General features: G+C 34.4%; 1 protein-coding gene across 1 annotated transcript in view; it reads right to left on the bottom strand.

Moving 5' to 3' along the window:
• LOC149804687 (patatin-like phospholipase domain-containing protein 7) overlaps nt 1–27,834 on the bottom strand; it is a 141,285-nt gene that overhangs the window by 74,683 nt on the left and 38,768 nt on the right. The window contains exons 14-21 of the mRNA XM_089943067.1: nt 25,918–25,995; nt 21,295–21,369; nt 19,142–19,275; nt 15,802–15,933; nt 12,527–12,700; nt 11,746–11,888; nt 7,533–7,661; nt 116–179 (exon numbers count right to left, since the gene is read on the bottom strand). Of these exons, the coding sequence (XP_089799193.1) occupies nt 116–179; nt 7,533–7,661; nt 11,746–11,888; nt 12,527–12,700; nt 15,802–15,933; nt 19,142–19,275; nt 21,295–21,369; nt 25,918–25,995 (929 nt within the window). The remainder of the gene's footprint in view (nt 1–115; nt 180–7,532; nt 7,662–11,745; nt 11,889–12,526; nt 12,701–15,801; nt 15,934–19,141; nt 19,276–21,294; nt 21,370–25,917; nt 25,996–27,834) is intronic.

The raw sequence follows: 27,834 nt of genomic DNA, 5'->3' as shown, positions 1-27,834 counted from the left end.
TATTTCTGTATTTATTGCAGCTGTTTATGTCTTGCCCATTATAGTGAATGTTGTGTCTGCCCTTTACCACAAATAACTTATCGTCAATAAAAGTCGACTGGTATCTCCTACTCACCTGTCTAATGCTCCATTTCCAAGCCATTGTTTTACTATTTCACTAGTCAATCTTGTGGTTGGACCTGAAAAAGCATGTAGGCATGGACAACGACAATATAGGACATTTCTCAATGCAAGATTCATTAATAAAATGGTGAAAAAAGGCAGTGGTGGAGTCCATGATAAATTGCTGGAAAAAAATAAATGCCATTGTAATTAAATGGTTCCCCTTGTGACTTAGAGCCATAATGAATGAGATCTTTCATGATTTACCTTAAACAACTTCTACTATGTGTTGTCATGGATATGATATTCTAAAATGAGATCTTAGGGAAATAATGTACAAGGTGATATTCTTGAGCTACATCTCTCCCTCGATAACTCGCGCACATAGGGGTCCACAAACATAGACCGCACTATAAGTGAGGTGCAAGTTACCAAGGGACAACCAAAAATTGAAAAAAAATCACTTTGACATCGATAAAACCATGGAGGGGGGGGCGTTGTTAGGGAACTGGGCTGTTTAATGACTGCATCCTCATTTTACAATCACGTTGATAATAATTTTTAATAATGCGCTTTTCCTAATGAAGTTGTTTGTTATTCTGTTTAAATAACATTTTTCTTCTCAAAATATCCAACATATGAAAGATCGTTCCAACTGGTTTGAACAACCATCACGTGTACGCGAAAAATCATTGTATCATGTCACTGCTTTTTGCTTTCTTGATGAGTCTGGTTCCCCTAGTGGTGTTTAATAGTATCTTGCCAAATCGGTAGTCCATAATTTGGGAACTAGACTAACTGCTGATACACCACCAAACAAGATTCCTTTTTTTCAAAAACACGTGACACGTCTTTGTCGAAACTCAATTTTTTTATTGTTCAATTAGTACAATGTAATGTCGTGATTTCTGTGGAAGTAATAATTAAATTTCTTATCATCGCTGAGGATATCTCTAAATGTCAGTTCAAGAATTCTCTGAAACTCACTTGCCCACAATGGTCCATATCTGTGAAATCAAGCTCTATATTTTATGATATATTCATTTCGCTTGGCTGCCTTGTTATCTTTGATCACAGTTATGAAAGAGTCGGTTAATTTAAGGTAGTCTCTGTTACACGCACAATAACGTTTATTACAGTGTTCGATTGATGAAGTGAGTTCACCCGACATATGACCGAGGCCGCTAGATTTTAAGTTAGTCTCATTTTTGTGCCTTTTAACTTTTCTTTTATTCCACCTCCTTTTTTTATTATTCAAAAGACATAATTAACGTGATAATACAAAGGAGGCCAGCTTTTAATTCAGTGCAACAATACAACAAATACTTCCGCAAGTCAGTTATCAAAACACGGTCGGCACTTAATTAGGTTCTCAGAAAAATGCTAGTGGACATAGCTGTTACGGTAGATATACACATTGTACGTTTAATTACAAGAGGACACATAGCATTTATGACGATTAAACTTAAAAGGAACTAAAAGATGGAACTAGAACACAAATTTCAATTGACAATTTTTTTATTTAATTTGTATTTATTTATTAAAGTACTGCCTCCACTCGGCATAAGTGACATTTTCATTTATCAAAATTTCCTTACATATCGTTAATTGCGGTGTACTAGGAATGTCATTTGGAAAGAAAAAGTAAAAAAAATGTATGAGCTATTCTTAAATTTGATATTTCATAGTGCTGATTAAAATTTCCAGGTCCTATCTACCGTTTTCAACGATAAAACAAGCAATACATCAAAGTTTCCATTAAAAAAAAATTTCATTGCGATTTTCTTCAGGTTCAACAAATAGGGATACATTTTTGGGGCATTTTCGGGTTTAAAAAATGGGATTCACGCCCGACACCACGTTAATAAGCGGGTTCGCGAGTTATCAGGGAGCGAGTTATCGAGGGAGTGGTGTATAAAGAATGAGAGCTTACACTATTTACTGCAGCATCATGGAGATAATATACAATGTGATATGACAGAAATAACATACAAAGTGATATCATGGATATAATAATCTACAATGTGATATTACAGACATAATATACAAAGTGATATCATGGAGAAAATAATCTACAATGTGATATCATGGAGAAAATAATCTACATTGTGATATTATGGAGATAATCTACACTGTGATATTATGGAGATAATGTACAGTGATATCATGGAAACAGTAAACTAATATTAAAAAATCTGAGGACATTGAATGATGGTTTATCAGATGCAAATTCCAAAATTTTGGAAGCAAAATGTTTTCGTGTACAATACTTTCCTGACCATAAAAGTTTGGAAGATTTATATGATAACGAGTAAATTCTGCCATCCCAAGCCAAAACAGATGTTACAACTATCTTGGCTTGGTTAGCTACAACGGTGCTAAAAGGTTGTCTGTTTGCTTAAATAGTCTCTACTTGGATGTAGGAACTGATACCATATGAATCTATAGTTGTAAGTTACTAATGGAACAGAGGTGCACACCTGACTGAGATGAAATGGCTAGAAGGGTTGAGACAGGTGTAATCATACAATCAGTGGGTAAGTATTATCTTCTTCAAATACTGTACCCACACATAGTACATTAGCAAAAATGATGAAAAGAGAAAGGAGTTACATGCCCTTACAAGTCAGACTAGAATCCAGTCTCCTAACATATAAGCAACTTCACTGTGAAGAAAATATGAACCAAGTTTGTACATGGAATATAGCAATGTGGGTATGGTGAGAGAGAAAACACTATTTGTTCCTGGCAATCCAAAGAAAATAGTGATCCACATATGAAGCTGGTGAGGGACATGGGAGGGTAGCCTTGTACAATACAATTATAGCTCACTGAATTCTCATGACCCAACATATCTTAAGTATAAGCTCAGAAAGGTCACCTCTAAAATGTAACCAACAATATGGATTATGACAGTATGGGAGCAGATTCATTTTAAGGCTATGGTTGTATTGACTGCCTTATGAGCCACAAATATGTAAGAAACTCAACTGATCATGGCTTAATTACCTACATGCTGAAGGGATAACAACATGTATTTAGGATGAGTGTCTGAGTGGAAATGTCATCTCTACCTTTCTTAAGTAGGGTGTATTTAGGAGGAGCATCTGAGTGGAAATGTCATCTCTACCTATCTTAAGTATGATGTATTTAGGATGAGTGTCTGAGTGGAAATGTCATCTCTACCTATCTTAAGTATGATGTATTTAGGATGAGCATTTGAGTGGAAATGTCATCTCTACCTATCTTAAGTATGATGTATTTAGGATGAGTGTCTGAGTGGAAATGTCATCTCTACCCATCTTAAGTATGAATAGTCAAGATCTCACTTACTTGATTAGTTCAGTGCACTTCAGGTACCACTTCAAAACCCTGATGGGGTCTTGTAGATGCCCTTGGGATAAAAGGTACCTAAGTAGTTGATGATGTAGGATTGGGTTGCTTAAGCAGTCATCTGTCAAAGGCAACAAAGCAAAGGCCATCATGAGAGAAACTGAACAATCTTGATGGAGCTGTAGACAGTTCAGGTCGAATGATGTGGCAATGTAGCTGACTGATTTGATTTGCTATAGTTAGGGCACCTAGAAAACAGGTTTTGTATGCAAGATAAGTCACTGAAGTTCTGGATAAGGGTTCAGATGTTGCTTCAGCCACATCAAAAGCCCCTGACACTTCTATTTGGTAAGAATGACAAAGCTTTTTGTCTGGAGGAAACAAGGGCTATAAGGTGAAAAAGGTCCATAACTTGGCATATGTCCTCCCTTCTATGATCTCATAGCATGCCTGATATTATGGAATGGTAGCCCTTGATGGTGATGCAGACTTGATTCCTTTGGAAGTTAGCTATTTGTGGTCCTCAGCTTTTTAATGGAGTGACATGGATCTGTTTATCTTGATGGGAGAAACTCTTCACCTTATTCTTCAGACTGGTGTGACTTCTTCAGCGTGTGATCTTGTCTACCACTTGTTCTGGGGAGAGATTCTTTCTGTGTGCCTGCCTGATATGAGCTATACATGCATGTTCAGCCTCTCTGGTTTGGATGATACAAAAAAAAAATGCTTTTGGCACTGTTTTGACTGGATGAGGAGAGGGCAGGATCTTCCTGGCAATCTCTGCTGTTTTCTATGAACGTTGATTATCCATGACTTTTCCCACCCACAGGAAGCAATCAGGGCTAGTCAGCATTTGGGTCTGATAAAGGAGAGATAAACTTAGGAGCCTGGCATTTCTATCTTATTGAAACAAGTCTGCCAGTGGTCAAATACAGGAGGCATAGATTATAGTGAAGACTGTGGGATGAATGGACCATTCAGTAAGAACCTGTGCGGGTGCAATGTCTGACTGAGCAAGTGAATAATAACTGGGAGCCTGGCGATGTTGCATAAGTCATGTCCAGGTATTCACTGTGTGCAACACCTATGGTCTCAGACTGGTACTAGATGCCTGAGACCAGTGTGTTGCCATTGTCAGTACTGTCTGGTGATTTAGCCAAGACTGCTAATGGAACCATCCTGGGCCAGCTTGTTGTACTTGCATGGACCTAGTACAGGGTTCCAATGCCTCCTACAAGACAATCTAGCATCTCTTGCCACTGGGGTTGTGCTTAAGTTCTTAAAAAAATTATAATTTAACTCTTCAACATTCATGTTTCAATTCTCATAATGTTCCAAAGAAGCTCTTGGTTACTAAACTGAAATTGTCCAAGCTTATTCCAGGTAATATTGCTGTGAATATTGATATATCTAATCATAATTTACTTGATTTTCTACTTTTTTGTTTCATGTTATTTTTTTCTTTATTTACCTATGATGGGTATATATTAAACAAAGTAATAATGTGGTTTTTGCTATATAATAACTGACTCAAATCACTGTGATCTATATTAGTGCAAAACTGTTCTTTTTCTCTTCATCCCAGTGCTATATAAATCCATTAAGTGTCTGACCTAGATTATGGTTTACTGCACTCTTGATAGAAATAGCATGGGTCAATAAAGAATGATTATCACTAAAAAGTGAATATAGAAGAAAAGAAACTGTAAAATCTTTGAATAGTTCTGACTTCCACACTCAAAACAGCATTGTCAAACAGATATACTTTACAAAAAGTGACTTCACCAGAATTTATCTCTATCTTTACATTACCTTCCATTCAATATTAAAAGATCGGAACATTTGTAAATGTCAAGAAGTATTTGTCCCTGCTTATTCAAACATTTATCTCGAATAGAATGCTTTCATGATAAATGTTTTAAATATAATTAACAAACTGTGTTAATAATACATAACTGTTATTTTTACAATAAAGATCACCAGGCAGAAATTTTTCAATCTCTTCTATACAGTCCTTCCATTCATATCTTCAATAAAAATACATTGACATATAACATACACATGTACGTGATTTCTGCATCAAACATTTCAAATTATCTTGTGTTGAAATTCGTAATTTTCAGGAGGTAAATAAGCAACACTGAAAATGAGATCTTAATCATCATTAGCAATTACCTGGTACATCTGGATAAAATCATAACCACCTCTCAGGAAGAAAGGGGAGTTAATAATTAAGAGTTGCACAGAAAATTGTTTTGGGTCTATCCAAGAGGTCTATATTCAGAGCTAGCAGAGAAAGTCATCCTAATGTAATTTGATCAGGTAATGCATTTGATGGAAAAATTGGTCTTCTTAGCTCCAATCAAGTCTCTTGCTAAGTGCTTTTTTTTAAAATTCCAAGCTGGGGATATGATATGCCATATTACACTTGCTTTAAGGTATCATCCAGGCAAAATATATACACCTACCCTTGATAACTTGTCAGCAATGGGGTCAATAAACATTGACCACAGCATAAACATAATATGCATAGGCATGAGACTGTGAGGAAACAAAAACTTTTAACATTAAAGGGGATGGGCAGAGTGTAGCAACTCTTCTTGATAATCTCCTTTGTTCTAACAGGTATTCACATAATGAATTTTTTTCTTACTAGATATTTAGTCAAAAAAGTTAATAAACTGACCACAGACTTTTAATACAAATCAAGCTAACATGCAGGACTCACCAATTTTGCATTAGTAAAACGTTTTAACTGCCTTCTATCTCTGCATGATACCAAATGAATCCATCATAAGCAAACACATGGTTAAAAAATACTCATAAACCACAGGAACTAAATGCATCATTATTTCACTTCCTCACCATAGTAAATTTAAATGTCATCACATTTCTACTGACAGCACATGCAATAACAAATCCATGTCATTTTCACTAATAAACAGTTGGCCTATGCAGTTACACTGTCCTGAAAACACTATCTAGATTGAATAACAACAATATTGACTGAAAATGAGAAAATTCAGAAACATGTACATTTTATTAATAATTGCACATTGTTTTTGGCATTATCAATACAAATTCTGAAGAACAATCAAACAATTACCCAGAGGCAAAACCTTTTCAACAAGGTTGATCAATTGCTGTGTTCCTGTAACACCAGCACCTTTGTTTTAATGTAATAGGCTGAAGACAACTAGTCTGTTAATAAGCTTGTTCCATATGTTGAAAGGTTCATTAAGTTCTCAAAGTATGTGAAAATAAAGCCAGGATAGACAATGAGTAAGCATTAAATTAGGTTTTCACAGAAACTCTTACAGGCACTCTGACCGCCAACTGAGGACATGTCATGCTTATCATTTTTACAATGAAGCTCAATTAAAAGACCAAATTAAAACAAATTTCACTCAACAAATGTTCTTCAACTAGTATTTATTTCATACAGTGCTGCCACCAGTAGGCATTTATCAATATTTTCATTGATCAATAATTCATCATATCCTGTTTTGGTCATCACATCAGGAAAATATTTTTATTAAAGAAAATTTGGCACAACATGTAACTTATCAAAATTTGCTAATTCCAAATGATGAATCCAAATGTTTGTGCATCAAATGACATTTTCAATGACAAAACAAACCACATACCAAGTGTTCATTTATCAATTTCAATCACAATTTCTAATGTTATGCATATTGGAGCATGCTATGTCATATTCATGATATCACGATTTTAAGGTTGCTATGTGAATATTAACTTACCTATACGACTAATTTAAGGTTGCTATGTGAATATTAACTTACCTATACGACTAATTTAAGGTTGTTATGTGAATATTAACTTACCTATACGACTAATTTAAGGTTGCTATGGGAATATTAACTTACCTATATGACTAATTTAAGGTTGCTATGGGAATATTAACTTACCTATACGACTAATTTAAGGTTGCTATGTGAATATTTACTTACCTATACAACTAATTTAAGGTTGCTATGTGAATATTAACTTACCTATACAACTAATTTAAGGTTGCTATGTGAATATTTACTTACCTATATGACTAATTTAAGGTTGCTATGTGAATATTTACTTACCTATACGACTAAGTGCATGCTGCAGCTCCAAGGTAAAATTGGAAATAGAGACATTTTTAGAAGCTGGTAAAATGGCGACTGTGGCTAGGTTGGCAACAGTATTACGAGGCTCCTTGCCTGTCACACCCTCTGAAAGCAAAAAACAATCAAGAATAATAATGACTTGGAAGATTTAGGTAATATGTTGCATTTAACAAAATCAATAATTACACAGGTCATCCAGGGAAGGCTGCTTCAGTGTGTCTTTGGAAAAAGGCACTTAGCTCCTATTTCCTCAGCCTGATAAAGTACTGAGAGCTCTGTTGTCAACCAAGCAACAGCATCAAAAAGGTGGATCAAACGAATGAACATAATCATTAGATTTTTATGTTCAGGCTAAAAACCTCTAAAAACATGTAATCTGAATTTTAAATGACTGTATTTTCTTCTTTCTTTTCTTTATCTCTTAGTAGAGAATTTATGAAAATAATTCACAAACATTTTGATCTTTATTACAAAATCTGAGCCTGTATTAATTCTTTAATGAATATATCACAATTATGTATGAACTATGTGCTTCATTTACAAATATTAATTAAGCATTTATGTCTTTATATGGATTATACCACTTTGTATTATCACTTATATTAATCCTAAATAAAAAACAGGCTCTTCCTGGCCTCATGAAACAATCAAAGTTCATAAAACAACAATGGAAATATGGCTAAAAAGAAATGTGAAAGAATCAGATATCTGCTCATATTTTTAGGAAAAAGGACATAGGTCATGTCATGCAGTGAGTAAATACTGTTAACTATATATGTGTATTTTTGCTTTCATGTTACCATCCCTGTGAGAATGTTGATTATATTACCAATAAGACATAAGGCAAGGCCTGAGCTGAAGAAGTTATATCCTCTTTTCCTGCCTTAATGGGAATAAGTCATTTTTTTGAGACCCACAGTGTTTCAAATAAAGTTTGAGAACATGGACCGGGTTTTGCTTAGCTGCCTCTCTCAACATGTAGAGAAAGTTTGAATCACCACCTTTTGACTGCCCACATATGGTAACCAATTCTTAGTCATGAAAACTTGTAGCATCATTAAAACTATGGAAGCATCTGAACTGGAAGCTAGCACTATTAGAAAACATGTCCTATAAAGACAGCAGCTTCAAAAGAGGTTCTAAGAGTTTGAATTTCTCATAGTTGAAGTAAGACAAAACCAATTAAAGATTTTAGCTGCATCTGCTTGCTTATAAGATGATGCAGAGTATATGTCAATTTTGCTAATTTTGTAAATGTTACATCCTTCATCCATATGTAAGTTGATGTGGAGTATAAGACAAAGCTATATCAATACCTTGGCTTCGTCTTTTTCACTAGTAACTTCCGGTTTCAACAATATTAATGGTATAACTTTATTCCAGATTACAGGCAATAGGGAAACTGATGCTAAATGCTTTTTCCACAATATTGTTTTAAAAAGATAGAGATATGCATTAGATTTTTAAAAAATTCTTGCACTTTGTGATACAAAAATTCTCTGATATGTTAGAGATTGCAGCCTTTATTTGTGTTCTTTTGTACTTTACTGATCTGAAGCTTTTATCAAATGAGAGAAAAGAGTCATAAATTAAATAGAAAAATAGAAACTATTAAAAGACAAACCATACCCCTTCAATTTCAAAGTTTAAATATTCACAATATTAATATCCATATAGACTCCATTTAGGTTAAGTACCAAGAATGACCATTTAGCAAGCTGTGTTAATTTTCTTTGCAAGTACAAATACCTCTCCATTCCCAACAAATGAGATTACTCTTTATCAGAAAGAACATGTATACTTCCTGTAATTAGGCATCATCTGGTTGTAATCTTTGCTCATGCTAGTTGTTACTTAGAATTGCTCTGACACTTCTGTCAGCAAGTACAAAAGGTGACACTGGTTTTGGTTGAGAAACTTACATGAGTAAGCACTTAGCATTTCCCAGCATTAAACCATAACGTTTTCATCATACACTGTGTGGCTTCATTTCCCTATTGGTAGCCTCACTAATTTGATAAGATCTGCCAAATCTTGCAATTAAACAGGTGTTAGCTAGAATGGCCTCACCAAAACTGTAACATATTTAATTAATACGTAAATAACACTGCCAAGCCATGTGGTTCTTGGGACAACGGATATCATGATTAAAAATAGAAGGAACTGTTTATTCAGAGGAATTAACTGATAATGGAATATAGTACTGCCCTTGTATGAGTAAGATCACATTCATCAGGTAACTGAATACAGATTATGATCATCCCGAAACTTCTCTCTCATATCAGGGCATATTTTGTTTAATCATGAGTTACAAGAACAAAAATGTGATGGAATACCATTGTCATGGTTATTCATTTTAAGTAACATATCTGATATGAAACATTTCAGTTTTAATACTTTGCAGTATATCGATCATCAGACATTTAAGTTTAACTGCAACAGTTGTGTTCTAAATAGCATATCTGATATGAGACATTTAAGTTTAATGCTGTAGTTGTGTTGTAACATACCTGACATGAGACATGTAAGTTTTAATGCTGTAGTTGTGTTGTAACATAACTGATATGAGACATGTAAGTTTTAATGCTGTAGTTGTGTTGTAACATACCTGACATGAGACATGTAAGTTTTAATGCTGTAGTTGTGTTGTAACATAACTGATATGAGACATGTAAGTTTTAATGTTGTAGCTGTGTTCTAAGCAGTATACTTGTTTTGAGACATTTAAGTTTAATGCTGTAGTTGTGTTGTAACATAACTGATAGGAGACATGTAAGTTTTGTTGTTGTTGTTGTTGTTGTGGGGTTTAACGCCATTTTTCAGCATGATAGGCTATACATGGCGGCCAGTATTAATGGTGGAGGAAGAACCCGGAAAACCCCGGAAAGAACCACCGACCCACGAGAAGCTACTGGCAGGCTTTCTCACATGCCCACATTGGCTGAATCTTAGACTCGAACCGCCGCAGACAGAGGTGAGATGGCAGTGATCCGTAACAAAGAGCGCTTTAGACCACTCGGCCAACATGTAAGTTTTAATGTTGTAGCTGTGTTCTAAGCAGTATATTTGTTTTGAGACATTTAAGTTTAATGCTGTAATTGTGTTCTAAGTAGCATATCTGATATAAAACATCTCAATTTTAATGCTTAGTTGTGTTCTAAGAAACATATCTGATATGAGATATTTAGGTTTCACAGCTGTATTTCTGTTGACCGGTGGCCGAAGTGGTTAGAGTGTCTGACTCAGATGTGGGACACTGTGGGTTCGAATCCTGGTCAAGTCATACCAAAGACTTATAAATATGGTACTGCTCTGGTGACCTAAGTGGTTTGAGCATCTGCCTTGGATGCAGACGGTCATGGGTGCGAACCCCATCCAAGTCATACCAAAGACTTGCTAAAATGGTACTATCAGCTGCCTTGCTTAGCGTTCAGCATTAAGAGGTTAGTAGTAGGACTGGTCAGCCAGGTGACAGGATAATGTGACTGGGTGGGACATGATGCTACATGTTTGCAGCATGATGCCCCAGCGCTAGACATCACAATAAACTGCCACACTGCAGAAATTGTAGTGACATGACTGGAGAATTGTTAAAGCCACGTTAAAAACCCAAATCACACACACACACACAAAAATGGTACTAGTAGCTGCCATAGTGCTCAGCATTAAAAGTCAGTGTTAGGGCTGGTTTTCCTGGTGTCAGGATAATGTAACTGGGTGGAAATGATGCCACATATTTGCAGCATGATCACCCAGTACTAGACATAACTATAAACTGCTACACGGCAGACATCGTAGCAATGTGACTAAAATTGTTAAAGCTACATTATAAATCTAAATCACACAAACACTGTACTTCTAAGTAACATATTTTACCCTAGACACTGTTTCAGTTATGTAGTTGTATTTTGGTGTAAGCCATTTAGGTTTTAAATGGCTGCATCCTAAGTCAGTGGTTTTCAAAGTATGTGTTGTGACCCAGTACTGGGTTCAGAATGTCGGGCACTGGGTCGCCTTGCTGATTCAAATGTATTCCAATATTATGATTTTATGAAAAAGGTGCAATTGTTGGGTAATGGGTATAATTAATTTTCTTCAACTGGGTTGTGATAATAAAAAGTTTGAAAAGCACTGTTCTAAGTAATACATCTAATATGAAACATTCAGCAGTAATAAAAGGATGTTTTGCCTGATGTTGGGATGACATCATGATTTTGAATGGAGCCAATAATCCTTTGTCCTAGTAAGCGAATGAGTCGAGTCACCACCTGGGGGTGTTTCCTCTTGATGAGATTTAACAGTTCTGATGGCAACTTGGCAACCTCTGTGTCTCTATCAACAGTAAATTATATAACATATTAGACATACTTGCAAGTCATTGAAATTAGAAACAAGAACTGTTGAACAATAGGCCTTTGTAATAAGTGATAAAACAAAATGAACTTAGTATGATGTCAATTATATGTATTCATACTTACTCAAGTTAAGATTAACAAGAACAACAATGATTGTAAGACTTGGAATAATGCCAGTTTTACCTCATCTGCATGTCTATTAAGCTTGTACAACTGCCAATGGTGTAGACCCAGATTTAACAAGATGTAATGCACCTGATGATTGGAGTCTTCACCGACTATTTGTTCTACTTAAAACTTCAGTACAACAGTATTGATCCTGATTTGCATGATAGTAAATATATAGCAATGCTGTAATAGCAGGTAATATATTACTGCTATTAAAACAAATATTTTCAAGAAAATTATATTTGTATTAGTATAAAAAGTTACATTATATGCATATTAAAAGTGAAATAATCACGAAAGGTTCAAATCAAAACCATGCTCAATTTGAACTAAATTTGGAAAATTTCAATCATGCTAATATGATTTAGTTTGTCTGTGAATATTATATCAAGCTAGGTTGTCATAATATCTTAGAGGAATGATTGTGGAACCTTGGATTATCTGTACCTGATAGCCATTGCTGTGGTAATCCGCTCTTGTTGTGTTAGAACCTCCACAATACCCACTAGTTCTCCACGACCATATTCACCTACCATCTCTTTCTTCCCAGAACTTAGGGTCGAGACAGTCCTCAAACGCCCCGTCAAGACTATATAGATACAATCTGCATAGTCACCTTGTCTGAAATGTAAATTAAAACTATTAGACAATGAATGCATCGCAAAGTGCCCTACTAACAACAATATCCTCAGCAGGGCATTAAAGAGAGGAGCTTTTGTTGGGAAACAAAAGTTTTAAGAATGGGCAATCACATTATATCACTCCTCATGGAAATCCAATTCTTCCAAGGTCCCATCAAAATAAAGTTATATCATAAATCTACTTGAAATCAAACTTTCCTTAATAAAGTTATGCTGTGGAAAAGTTAAGAGAAAGGCAATCAGGGGCCAACCCTTCTTAATGATAACATGGAATGCTTGAAATTAACTTTAAATCAAGTCTCTAAATATAAACTGAAACCCAAATTTGGTTAAAATCTAATAATGTTTGGTAAATTAATGCTGCAGAAACCAAAGTAAAGAGGACAGACAATATGACTGAAATGAAAGAATCCTCAGTGAAGTTATGCCGCAGAAACCAATGTTATAAAAAAAATTTAAATCAGGAGCCATATCTCTTCTTTTGGCACATTTGAAACTGAACTCAGTCAAGATTTCATCAATATAAAGCTGTATTAAAAAATTTGATTGAAAACAACCAAAATCCTTGCAAATTAATGCTGCAGAAACAAGTCTGGAAGACTAACAATCTCACAGCATAATTCCTGTAAATGATAATATGGAACACTGGAAATCAAATTTATTGAAGGTCTCTTCAATTTAAAGCCACATGCCAATACTGATTTAAATCTGGCAAAAGTTATGCTGTGGAGGGATTGGTAATCAGGGGGCATAACCCCTGCAAATGATGTCTTGGAATGCATGAAATAAAACTCATGTAAAAATTTAACCATTAAAGAGATATATATCAAAGTTGGTGCTTGAAATCAATCAATCAATTATAAAGTTAAGCTGTCATTTGAAATTATTTTGAGGTTCCATCAATCTAAAGCTGCAGACCAAATCAAACGATTCCAAGAACAGTTATCTTGTGGAAACCAAACTTTTGACGTATGTAAGGACATGAATATTATAGGACTCCACCTACTTTATCAAGTGGGACCCTAATAAATTAGATGCTACTAGACTTGTTTTGAAAAAATGTGTCCACAGAAAGCTGAGAATTCAGAGCAATAGATTACTGATTAAAGAGGACAACACTCGATGAAGTCAATGGTTAATCTTTTTCTCCCAAGAAACTCACACAAGCTCTAAAAGAAAATGAAAAGAACACAGCTCCTTTCTAACTGTAATATCTCTTTTTCTGAAACACTTTATTTTATGATAAACTCAATAAATAAAAAATATTAGCAAGTATACAATTTTAGAAAATTAGGCAATGATAGTAGTTGTTGTTATGATTATACTCACATTAAAATTATGTGATGAGAACCTCACAATATAAATAATATAAACACTAAGACTACCCCCAGAGATAGTTCTGAATATTTTCAGTTAGGGTTACATTTTGTAGCTACTGTTTCATCAAAACCAATTTAATACTTATGATGTTAAAGAAGAAGATAAAACTTTGGATGTTGCTAAAAATGAAAGACTGATAATCAATGCTTTGTTTATATTTGTATCATCTGTGCATCCCACAAAGTTGGCAGTGATACCTCTTACTTATGGTTTGATAATCCCCTTATTTTTTCATCTGTGCTTGAAAAATCATAACCAGCAAAAATTTACATTTGTGCCCATTGATAATATGTTAAAACAGTGTGTCACTAATGTGCAATAAAGATTCACTAAAACAGATGATCAATAATATGCACAAAACTGAATGTCACTAATATGCTGTAATTAATGAGTCACTAAAACTGAATCTCACTGTTGTGATGTAATTAATGAGTCCCTAAAACTGAATCTCACTAATGTGCTGTAATTAATGAGTCACTAAAACTGAATATCACTAATATGCTGTAATTAGTCACTCAAACTGAATCTCACTGTTGTGATGTAATTAATGAGTCACTAAAAATGAATGTCACTAATGTGCTGTAATTAATGAGTCACTAAAACTGAATGTCACTAATATGCTGTAATTAATTAGTCACTCAAACTGAATCTCACTGTTGTGATGTAATCAATGAGTCACTAAAATTGAATGTCAAATTTCCTGTAGTTAATGAGTCACTAAAACTGAGTCTCACTAATGTGCTGTAATTAATGAGTCACTAAAACTGAATCTCACTGTTGTGCTGTAATTAAAGAGTCACTAAAACTGAATCTCACCATTGTGCTTAATTAAAGAGTCACTAAAACTGAATTCTACTGTTGTGCTGTAATTAAAGAGTCACTAAAAATGAATTTCACTAATGTGCTGTAATTAAAGAGTCACTAAAACTGAATTTCACTAATGTGCAGTAATTAAAGATTCAGTAAAACTAATTTTCACTAATGTGCTGTAATTTAAGAGTCACTAAAACCAAATCTCACTAATGTGCTGTAATCAAAGAGTCACTAAAACTGAAAGTCACTTATAGGTTGTAATTAAGGAGTCACTCAAGTTGAAAGTAACTAATGTGCTGTAATTACTGATTAATTACAAATGAATGTCACTATTGTACTTTATATTAGCTGTATTTAGCAAATTATTTCAGACATAACAAAAGAAAAGTGATGAACTGGTTGAATACATATTCTGTGATTTGTTAAACTTGATATATAAAATGAGAGTTGTATCTTTCACTAGACATAATTAATTTTAATCTGCATTTTTGATCCCTCTGATGCATAATAAGAAAGGTTCCTCTCACCAAATTACTGACATAGCTTTTGCATAATGCATAATAAATTGGTGGCTATGAAAATGAAATATTTATACAAATTGAAGAGCTCCTAATATTTTCTATTGACAAATATAAGAGTCAGTTCTACCACAACCATCTTTTACAATGTTAAACAAAAAACATTATGACCATCCCATCACTGCAAATATCTTAAGCAGAAACAGCAGCACCACCACCATCACCTTATCATCATCACCTATTTCTACTTAATGATCACTACTACACTTGTCATTGTAATTATTATCAATGACATTGGATTAGCTGCTGTCACAACCCTCATCACCACTATCATCACCACCATCATCAACACCATCATCTGGTCACATACTTAAACAGAGCTCTTCCTGCCTCAATTGTGTTCCAGTCTAGGGCAAAATCAATCTGCCGAACAAAGGGGGTAAGTCTGGAAAGGGTTGTGTTGGCAACATTCAGTACAACTGATGGCTGCTCTCTCATCATCCTGAAAACAATAGAAGTTGCTATCAATACTGATCTGGAAAGCCTTCATTCCATGCTGAAATTGAAATGAGTCAGTAATTACCAACCACTACATCCTGTATTTTCTGTTTTATATGGGTCCAACTCATAAACAGAGTAAACCAAGCCTGTGATTATCAGGATCAACACTGTTCATTTTTCTCATAATCTTTTTCAATATCATATAAAGAGAAGGCATAGACCCTGACCTATGAGAATTGCATGTGACAGAAGATCTGGGTGGATATTCAGTTGTAGTCATGTGCCACTTATACCTATTTAAATATGGTTACACATGTAAATGTATCTATTTCTCTTCATGAATTATCCTCTTATGATCCTGTAATCTAATTTAAATGTAATTCAATACTGCTGTTGATCAAACTGGTTTGAATATCATAATGGCCAAAGTGTCATCCTTCCAGCCTGAAGTCACAACCTGAATTGCTTCTCTCAGCTTGTGCTTGTTTAATGCCATTTAGAATCATAAACATCTTTCTTGCAACCTATATACTCCTGCATAAACACACATGACCATCCATACAGGAGGAGCAGCAATAACAACATTTTCAAGATGGATGCTGTAGTGGCCATACTGGATGTCTGAGCAGCACTTTTCATTTGGGGCCATCTAGAAGTCTTCTCGCCAAAACCTCATGTCAATATGACTTTCTATCAGGAGTAGTGATAGCAAGATTTTCAAACTGACTCCTGTGGTGGCTATATTGGATTCAGAGTAATACAATTTTCATTCATGACCAAGAAGACATCATAAAAAGTTCTTTAGTGTAAAGCCCATGTTGATATGACCATCCATTGGGAAGGAGTAGTAATAACAAGATTTTCAATATGGCCATTATGGCAGCAATAAAGCTCAGCTCTTTCATAATTCAGTTTCAGCAGTATAATAAAATACTGTATTTTACCTATGTTTTTTAATTTGTACTTTTTTGAAGAAAAAAAATAAAGCATTTGATTTTGTTTTAATGCACAATGTGGATGCAGTATCAGTAATTTCCAGTTCCACTCACTGCGTTAAATCAATATGTGGGATCGGTAAAGAATGAAAGAAAAAACAAAACAAGTATTGAAATACTAGCACTATTCAAAATGCAAAGAAGGAAAGACCACTCTGGCGGCCTAGTGGTTAGAACATCTGCCTCGGATGCGGGAGGTCATAGGTTCGATCCCTGGCCAAGTCATACCAACGACTTACAAAAATGGTGCTAATAGCTGCCTCGCTTGGCATTCAGCATTAAGAGGTTAGTGTTTGGACTGGGCAGCCTGGTGTCAGGATATTGTGACTGGGTGGGACATCATGCTACATGTCTGCGACATGATGCCCCATTGCATAGCATCACTATCAACTGTCACACTGCAGACACTGTAGCAATATGACTGAAAAATTTTTAAACATACATTAAAAATCTAAATCACACACACAAATGATCTAGGATGATAAGACTGGATGCTTATAAATAATTTTTTCAAGTAAAACTGCTGATGTAAATAGTTGGTAAAAAAAAAGCACTTTATTATCTGCAATTCCCTGTCATTTAAGGTTTACACACAGCTCTAATTCATCTGAATGACTACTCTACATAAAGTTTATATAATGCATCTGTAGTTCTATTTATGGGATGGAAACTTTCTTTATATTAAGCATTTGTAGTTCTAATTATGGGATGGAAACTTTCCTTATATAATGTATTTGCAGTTCTATTTACAGTATGGAAACTTTTCTTATAGAATGCATTTGTAGTTCTATTTATAGGAATGAAACTTTTCTTATATAGCGTATTTGTAGTTCTATTTATGGGATGGAAACTTTCCTTATATAACGCATGTGTAGTTCTATTTATGGGATAGAAACTTTCCTTATATAATGTATTTGTAGTTCTAATTATGGGATGGAAACTTTCCTTATATAATGCATTTATAATTCCAATTATAGGATGGAAGCTTTCCTTATACAATGCATTTAGTTCCAATTATGTAATGGAAACTCATATCAATGGCAGATGAGGATTTAATGGTGTTCTCATTTGCCAAAGCATAATTCAATGCCAAATCAAGATTTAATGGTGTTCTCAGTTACCAAAGCATTTTTTAATGGCAGACCAAGATTTAATGGTGTTTTCAGTTGCCAAATCATTATGCAATGACAGATGGGGATTTAATGGTGTTCTCAATTAATAAAGCATTAAGCAATGGCAGACAAGGATTAAATGGTGTTCTCTGTTGCCAAAGCATAATTCAATGCCAAATCAAAATTTAATGGTGTTCTCAGTTACCAAAGCATATTTCAATGGCAGACCAAGATTTAATGATGTTCTCAGTTGCCAATGCATTATGCAATGGCAGACCAGGATGTAATGGTGTTCTCAGCTGCGAAACATTAAACAAAAACAGACCAGGATTTAGTGTTCTCTGTTGTCAAAGCATAATTCAATGGCAGATAAGGATTTAATGGTGTTCTCAAATGCCAAAGCATTATTCAATGGCAGACCATGATTTAACGGTGTTCTCAAATGTCAAAGCATTATTCAATTGGAGACCAGGATTTAATGATGTTCTAAGTTGTGCATGCATTGTTCATAAGCAAAAAGATAGAAATCTTAATGATCAATTACATCTGCAATTGTTCCATTGCCACTATCAAGCCTTTCCTTCCATCATATATTCATCATCCAATGCATTTCAACAGGATATTGCAATTTTCAAGTACCTGACACTGCACAACCGACCCATTAAGTCTCATATGAACCTTTCAGAAATCACAGTTCTAAAACAGACATATTCAACCCAAATTCAAATACAGTGTTCATGAAATATAAAACAAAATTCCAACATTTTCATTGTATTATTTAGTGCTTTTATTCAAAATTATGCAGATAAAACACAGTTTTGTTGTATTTACTGTCCAGATCATGAATAAATAAACAAATAATAGCAAACTGAATAAATTAGATATCTTGGAAGCTTGTTTTTCATGGTTGTTAAGTCAATATCATGTTTGTGGGAACTTTTTATACCTGAAATACAAATATGAAATTCAAGCCATCATCCATCAAATATCATGAAAAGACTCAAAGAAATAAAAGTGCAGTTAAATTAACTGCCATTAAAAATAACATTTCTAACCCTAAATTTTCTAAGTCTTAGAGAACAAATGAAAAACAATTTCTTACAAGTAAAAATCATTCTTTGAGATGGTAACAACTCTGCTTTCTGTTTTTGCCCTTATTGTAAAGAATGATGGCTCCCCAGTCAACACTGCAAGTGCTCCAACAATCTCCCCAGGCTGGGCAAAGAACAGGCACACCTGAATTGAACAAAAAAGATTTTAAAATAAAAAAATCGATATTAGTCTATTTCAAGCAACTCAATAAGGCTGTAATTGTATATTAAAAAAACAATCTACTGACAAAATGATGACCATAACATGTGAAACTGCAAAACAGAAGGCATGAACTGATATAATTTTTTAATAAGACAAACATGTGGTATGTACATATAATTATTCTTAAAAAAGACTAACAAGAATATTACTTACATTGCAAGTCTCTGTCCAAGAAAGACTCATCTAAGTGTCATAAGTTTACATAATTTCTTCTCTGGCAATCATTACCTAGAATCATTGTGGTCATCCTCCCAAAACAAGCATGCCTGGAGACAATTATTTCATGAAAAATTAAATGATTTCTAGTAACCCGTCTTTCTTTGTAAAAAAGCAAAATTGTTTAGGGGATTGCCCAAAATATGTTGGATAAATTATATTTTTATTGTCATATTCTTTCAAATGCAACAAATTACTATTCCTGTCAAACTAATACATACAAAGGAAGGTAAAAACCAAATATGGTGTACATTTACATAGAGGTAAAACTGAGTGGAAGTGATATAGGCATGCATAGATGCAACTTAGACATTGGTATTATTTTCATATGAACCCTAGGAGTCATCAGAGTATCATGGCATCTAATTTATTTTTTAAACAGCTTTTGATGGGTACCATGTAGCGTAAATGGAATAGTCCCTATAGACTTACACACATTATGCTATTTTTTAAAATAAAATGCAATCCTCTGCAAAAAATTATATTTTAATGAAATTAATTTCAACTATACATGACTCACAGAATCATGGCCTATGAGTTGTCAGAGAACAGTTTTGTGGAATATAATAATAAATGTTTGCTACATCATACAAAACCTAGAGGGTAACTGTAATTTATTCACATGGAAATTTATTGTAACACTATACCAGTCTGTTATTATACATCACCAACATGAAAATCTATAGTAACACTATACCAGTCTGTTATTATACAGCATCAATATGAAAATCTATTGTAACACTATACCAGTCTGTTATTATACATCACCAACATGGAAATCTATTGTAACACTATATCAGTCTATTATTATACAGCATCAATATGAAAATCTATAGTAACACTATACCAGTCTGTTATTATACAGCATCAACATGAAAATCTATAGTAACACTATACCAGTCTATTATTATACAGCATCAACATGAAAATCTATAGTAACACTATATCAGTCTGTTATTATACACAATCAACATGAAAAGCTACTGTAACACTATACCAGTCTGTACTGTACAGCATCAACATGGAAGAGACACAAGAACTGACAAGTGACAGAAACTGTCTGAGGACAAAATCTGAATTCATGCTGAAACTTCACAAAGACTGTTCTTCCCTGGCTTTACTATGAGAGACGCTAAATTCACCAAAATGTCAGGATTTTATACTTTTTATTTGTATTTCAACATACAAGCCAAGTTTCAATGACATTGTGCAGTTCTAAGTCTGACTTTTGTGCTGAAAACCCTTTCCTCCATGTATAACATGCTGTAAATGCAAACATGGTAAAAATGTCAGATCTGTTCAACAATGTTCAGCTGAAAAAAATACTAAAATAAACAGCATTACATATCCTGATTTGCTGTTGCATTGTTGGTCTTTGCAATGTCTGCTGGGCACATGGTATACACCATCAAATAATGTAAACAGGTGTGACAATGGCATGACAATAGAATCCTCTATGTCCAGCCTGGTTTTACAAGTGGAGGTCCTTGGGTGATGGAATGTGTTCAAACAACAAAAAACATATTTAAAAAAACTAAAAGACAGATGATTTGGTACCAGTCTAAACAAATAAACACAATAAAAATATTTCTGCAAACTGATTTTCATTGATAATTATTTTTATTCATGTTTCCTTTAGGTTCAATATTCAAACAGTCTATATGCTCTTTCATGTACAATATTCAAACTATAAGGGACTAAACATAAAACACGATTACATCATACCTCTTTGGATTCTTCTCCTATCAGTTGCTGGTTGACTGTTATTGTTCCAGTGACCAAGAATATCAGACATGCATCCTGCAACATTACAATTTCACTTAAAGTAGCATAACAATAATTAGTGAATTCCTGGATCTGATAATATTCCCTGCTTTTTGTTGGAAGTAGATGAGTGCAGTTTTGTAGAGGTAGGAGCTTGGTTATGGTGGTGATATAGCAAGCTTCTTTAAAAATGTTTGTAAAGGAAGCCACTAAGTGATGACATAGATGACTGACAAATGAGTAAAGGAAGACACACTAAGTGATGACATAAAAGATTGACAACTGAGTAAAGGATGCCACTGAGTGATGACATAGAAGACTGACAAATGAGTAAAGGAAAACACTAAGTGATCACATAAAAGACTGATAAATGAGTAAAAGAAGACACTAGGTGATGACATAGAAGATGTACAAATGAGTAAAGAAAGGCACTAAGTGATGACATAGAAGACTGCCAAATGAGTAAAGGAAGACACTAAGTGATCACAAAAAAGACTGACAAATGAGTAAAGTAAGACACTATGTGATGATATTGAAAATGGACAACTGAGTAAAGGAATACACTAAGTAACGACACAGAAGACAGATAATTGAGTAAAGGAAGATACTAAGTGATGACATAGAAGACAGACAATTGAGTAAAGGAAGACACTAAGTGATGACAAAGAAGATGTACAAATGAGTAAAGGAAGCCACTAACTGATGACATAGAAGACTGCCAAATGAGTAAAGGAAGACACTAAGTGATCACAAAAGAGACTGACAAATGAGTAAAGTAAGACACTAAGTGATGACATTGAAAATGGACAACTGAGTAAAGGAATACACTAAGTAATGACATAGAAGACAGACAATTGAGCAAAGGAAGAAACAAAGTTATGACATAGAAGATGGACAACTGAGTAAAGGAAGCCACTAAGTGATGACAAAAAAGATGGACAACTGAGTAAAGGAAGCCACTAAGTGATGACATAGAAGACAGACAACTGAGAAAAGGAATATACTAAGTGATGACATAGAAGACAGACAACTGAGTAAAGGAAGACACTAAGTGATGACACAGAAGATGGACAACTGAGTAAAGGAAGATGCTAAGTAATGACACAGAAGAGTGACAACTGAGTAAAGGAAGCCACTAAGTGATGACATAGAAGACTGACAACTGAGTAAAGGAATACACTAAGTGATGACAAATAAGATGGACAACTGAGTAAAGGAAGACACAAAGTGATGACACAGAAGACTGACAATTGAGTAAAGAAAGATGCTAAGTAACGACACAGAAGAGTGACAACTGAGCAAAGGAAGCCACTAAGTGATGGCATAGAAGATCGACAACTGAATAAAGGAATACACTATGTGATGACAAACAAGATGGACAACTGAGTAAAGGAAGACACTAAGTGATGACATAGAAGACAGACAAATGAGTAAAGGATGACTCTTAGGTGGTGATATAGAAGACAGACAACTGAGTAAATGAATACACTAAGTGATGACATAGAAGACAGACAACTGAATAAAGGAATACACTAAGTGATGACATAGAAGACTGACAATTGAGTAAAGGAAGATGCTAAGTAATGACACAGAAGAGTGACAACTGAGTAAAGGAAGCCACTAAGTGATGACATAGAAGAGTGACAAATGAGTAAAGAAAGATGTTAAGTGATCTAAGTGATGACATAGAAGACTGACAACTCAGCAATGGAAGACACTGAGTGAACAACACAGACAACAACTGATCCCTAGAAGAGGTTTCATTAATATAAGCCTGCATACAAATCATTTTTTAAAAAAAAGATAGATAGTCAGGCACACTCACTTTTGTTTCAGCGCAATAGCTGCCTTTCTTATTATTGGATTTTAAAAACATTTGATAAGCAGCTTTAATTAAACTTTGCCAGCAAACATCAGTGTTGATAATTTAGATTTTCAGCATGCTATATTTATCTTTAAATTGTGTTACGGATTATGGATTGTCAAATTCATCCACTTTTCAATTCTATATAATAACTGCTTTCATTATTATTGAACTTAAGCCAAATTTAGTACAAAAAATTCCACACTAACAACACCTTTGATTTTCTGCATTCTGCATCATCATTTGGCAAAGTTAATGTCTCTGTGTGTGTGTGTGTGTGTGTGTGTGTATGTGCATGTGCATGTGTGCGTAGGTTTATACATTAGCATAACCCACTCTGCAATATGCCTAATAAAAATAAAGTTTTACAACATATAAAAATTAAACACTGCTACCCTGAAAAAAGATACAAAGTAAACATCTTGAAATTCTTTAAAAAGTTATATAAAATAAAATATAAAGATAAAACAGGCAGACCAACCTAATTTTGTTTCCACACAATGGGTCCCTAATTATTACTGGATTTGTAAAAAAAATGTTTTAAATGGATATTATAACAACTTCAACAGAATTTAATTATTAGCTTTTTATATCATCATTTAGTACTTATGCTAATAATCATTTAGAAAGCTCATGACTAGACTGAGGCAAGGTCTTATCCATATCAAGGAAACTTCCAAATTTGGTTGAAATCCAGTTATAAATGAAGGAGTTATTCTGCAGAAATAAAAATGATGGGTCCAACAAACTGCAACAGTCAAGGGCGATAACATTGCTAAATGCTGATGTATGACACCGCCAATTCTGGCTTCATCATTACCAAATGGTCTAGAAAGTCTGGTTGAATCCAATGATATTAAAAGTTATTATGTTAAAATCTAAGTGGTTATGTCTGATGATCAGAGGCTATACCTCTGTTAAATAATGACACAGAAGGCTGACAATGAAACTCAGTTAAGATCTGTATCAAGCTGTATACCAAATCTGATTGAAACACAATAATAATAATTTAGGGAGCTGTTGTGCACAAGGGATAGGCTGAGTAATGGAATAAGAGATGGAAGGATTTACACATTCATTCATCACTACAACAGATGGAAGGATTTACACATTCATTCATCACTACAACAGATGGAAGGATTTACACATTCATTCATCACTACAACAGATGGAAGGATTTACACATTCACTCATCACTACAACAGATGGAAGGATTTACACATTCATTCATCACTACAACAGATGGAAGGATTTACACATTCATTCATCACCACAACAGATGGAAGGATTTACACATTCATTCATCACTACAACAGATGGAAGGATTTACACATTCATTCATCACTACAACAGATGGAAGGATTTACACATTCATTCATCACTACAACAGATGGAAGGATTTACACATTCATTCATCACTACAACAGATGTTATGCCACATATTCTATTAACTTCTGTACACAAATTTTATTAATATGTGTGAGTACACAAGTGAGTTAGCAAGTAAGTGGGTCTACAACTCAGTGTAACTGAAAGAAGTGTACCTTAAAGTAAGTGTACCTTAAAGTAAGTGTACCTTAAAGTAAGTTAATCTTGATAAACAAGCTGAGCATGGCTTAGCAAGATAACCATAAACTGTAAATTCTATATCCACTCTATGTTTCATAGTCATCAAAAGACTAGGATGGTAATAGGCATGGTTGACTCAGGATATTACTGAACAATGGGTCTTGGTGACTTTGACCTTTGTCAAGGTATTCAGTCCTTCACTAACTAATACTACTGTGAATAACCATTATTTTCTTATTAGATTCACTAAAACCTTTACCTTTAGAACCCCAACTCCATAGGCTTCATTCTTAACCAAAATTCAAGCCATCCTCAAACTTTAGTCAAGGAAGTTGCTCCTAACAAAACTTGTTGTGCAGAATCCATTGTTCTATGAATAACAACAACCTTGACATCTGGCCTATTGATGACAAAACCAAAAGGTCTCTTCCCTACCCTAAGTACAAGTGCTCAACAAATATATGTGGTCTAGAACTAAAGTTATAATGCCAAAACAACTTTTTCTGTTACAGAGGCCTTGACCTTCAATCTTTTGACCTGAAAAATCATCAGCTTCTTTCTTACTGCAAATGTAGGTGAACCTCAAACTTTGAAGGAATATGATCAAGAAATTTAATTTAGTGTGAACATCAGTGTTCATTTTCAGTCACAGAAACAATCACCTTTGGCTTTTTGACCCCAAAACCAGTAGGCTTCTACCTTATTCCAACAGTAAGCATTCCTTGGAGTTTAGTCCAGTTCTGTGATGCAGAGTGAAAATTATTATGCTGAAACCATTTTCTTCTTTTAGTCACAGTAGCCATGACCTTTGACATTTTGACCCCAAATCAACATGCTTCTTCTGTACACCAAGTATGAGCCATCAATTAAGGTTGGTCAAGATCTGTTATGTAGAGCTAATGTTATTGTACAAAAACCATTTTTCATCTTTCAGTCAGTGACCCTGAACTTTGACCTCAAAACTGACAGGCTTCTTCCAAATATCTACAAAGATTGCTGATGCTAGATGGTATTGAACTTGAACTAGTAGGCTGAAACAGATTAACATAACACAATACCTGCCTTATGGCAGGCAAATAAAACTTAGTAAAGTGACTTACAACTTTCTTTGCAACGTTTGGGGTAAATGGTAATATAGAGACTGAACTTACATGATCCCCTTGACGTGTCAGTGTTGTACCAGCTTTTACATCACGGAGACAAAGTCGTCCATCAAGCAAATTCTCATTCTGTAAAATATATACTTTTATTTATCTTAAATAATCAATCAAAATATCCATAAACTTATCATCTTGCATACACAATGTTGTTTCATCCCATGTACAGATGACTAAACAACCGCTGTGACCTTTATCACTGACCTTTTCACAACCCCATATATATGATAATATGTAACATATTTATCAGAAAGCCCTTTCAAATTGCTCTTAACAATTAACCATGAAAAGCTAAACAAATGACCATGTCAATTTACCTTTTGAAGCCTGGAATCCATCATCCCCAATGGTGTGTCATGTACATCTATGAATCTGGTTAAAGTTAAATGCCTATCCATAGACAATATAACAAGTTTTTCCTACCAAAATATAGGACACCTATCACCATGACCTTGACCTTTGATATCCAATGGTAGCAATATTTATATCCCACATGAAAAACATCTTAACTTTGTCTGATTCAATTTATTTATGGTGTAACAGATAATACTGTCACATCCGAAAACCAGAAATACTTATCACCCTTATAAAGTTAAACAACATCCCCCATGACCTTGACCTTCACAGAAAATAATTTCCAGAAATCCATAAGTTCACTTCTTCTCATTTACCATTATTTTTTATTGCTGGACATACTGGGTCTCTTTTCAACACTATTTTCATGTGGACCCAACCAGACCTGACAGGAATTCTTTTGGTGAAACCTTCATATCACTATCACCATCTGTTTTATACAAAGATGATGGCATTTAGATTGGTACCATTTTCATTTAGTATCAAGTAGATGCAAGTTTTTTTGGGGGGAAAAACCCATGTCAATACAACCATCCATTTCAGGTAAAGTAGCAATAGCAAGACTTGCAAGATATCCACTGTGGAAGTCAAAATGGATATTATATTGACACCATTTTCATTTATGGGAGTTGTGGTGGCTCAGTCATTAGTGTGCTGGACTCGAAACCAAAATGGTGCAGCTGGACAAACCTGAGTTATCTACCATGGTGTGTCCTTGGGCAAGGCACTTAACTCCAATTGTCTCAGCACTAAATAACCTACATGTGTTGTTTTGCCATAAAGCATCAAACCAAACAAAGTTTTTCTGATTCACTGAGGACCAACTAGATATCATAAGTTTTATTAGTTGAAACTCCATGTTGATGTGCTCATCCATTTCAAAGATGGGGCTATAATAAGATGTTCAAAATGGCCACCATGGTGCCAATATCAGACTAGTAAAATTACCAAATCAATCATGACTATCTGTTGAAGCAAAGTAATGATAACAAGATTTTCAAGGTTGCCACTATTTTTACATACATTTTTATTTCAGACCAACAAAACATCATAAGAAATGTTTCAGGGACAAAACCCAATGTCAATACAACACGTTCTTGGTGAATAGAGATATGATTTTACAGATGGAGGCTCTGGTGGCCATATTGGATCTCTGATCAACACCATTTTCATTAAGGACAAACTAGGCATCACAAGCAATCTTGCTGATAAAAAAACCAAAAAAAACCCCAACTCTTGTTAATATAATCATCTGTTCAGATGAATAATGATAAGAAGATTTTCAAGATTGATGCTGTGGTGGCAAATTTGTATGTCATATCAGCAACATTTTCATACAGAACCAACTAGACATCATACAAAGTATATGTCTGAAGTTCACCATTGTCAGTAATGACCATCTAGGGATGAACATGTGTGTAACATCTGGCAATTCTCACAGAAATTTAAGAAGACCAGCAATAACAAACTTGTGCCAATGTACAATGGATGACAGACAAGGGACATCAGGTTTTCACGTAAGCTCTTCCAACCTAAGACCACCTGAGCTAAAAACTG

This window comes from Sinohyriopsis cumingii, chromosome 2 (assembly GCF_028554795.1).
Source record: "Sinohyriopsis cumingii isolate HCF-2022 chromosome 2, ASM2855479v2, whole genome shotgun sequence".
Taxonomy (NCBI): domain Eukaryota; kingdom Metazoa; phylum Mollusca; class Bivalvia; order Unionida; family Unionidae; genus Sinohyriopsis; species Sinohyriopsis cumingii.
This window is presented reverse-complemented; position numbering and strand designations above follow the sequence as displayed.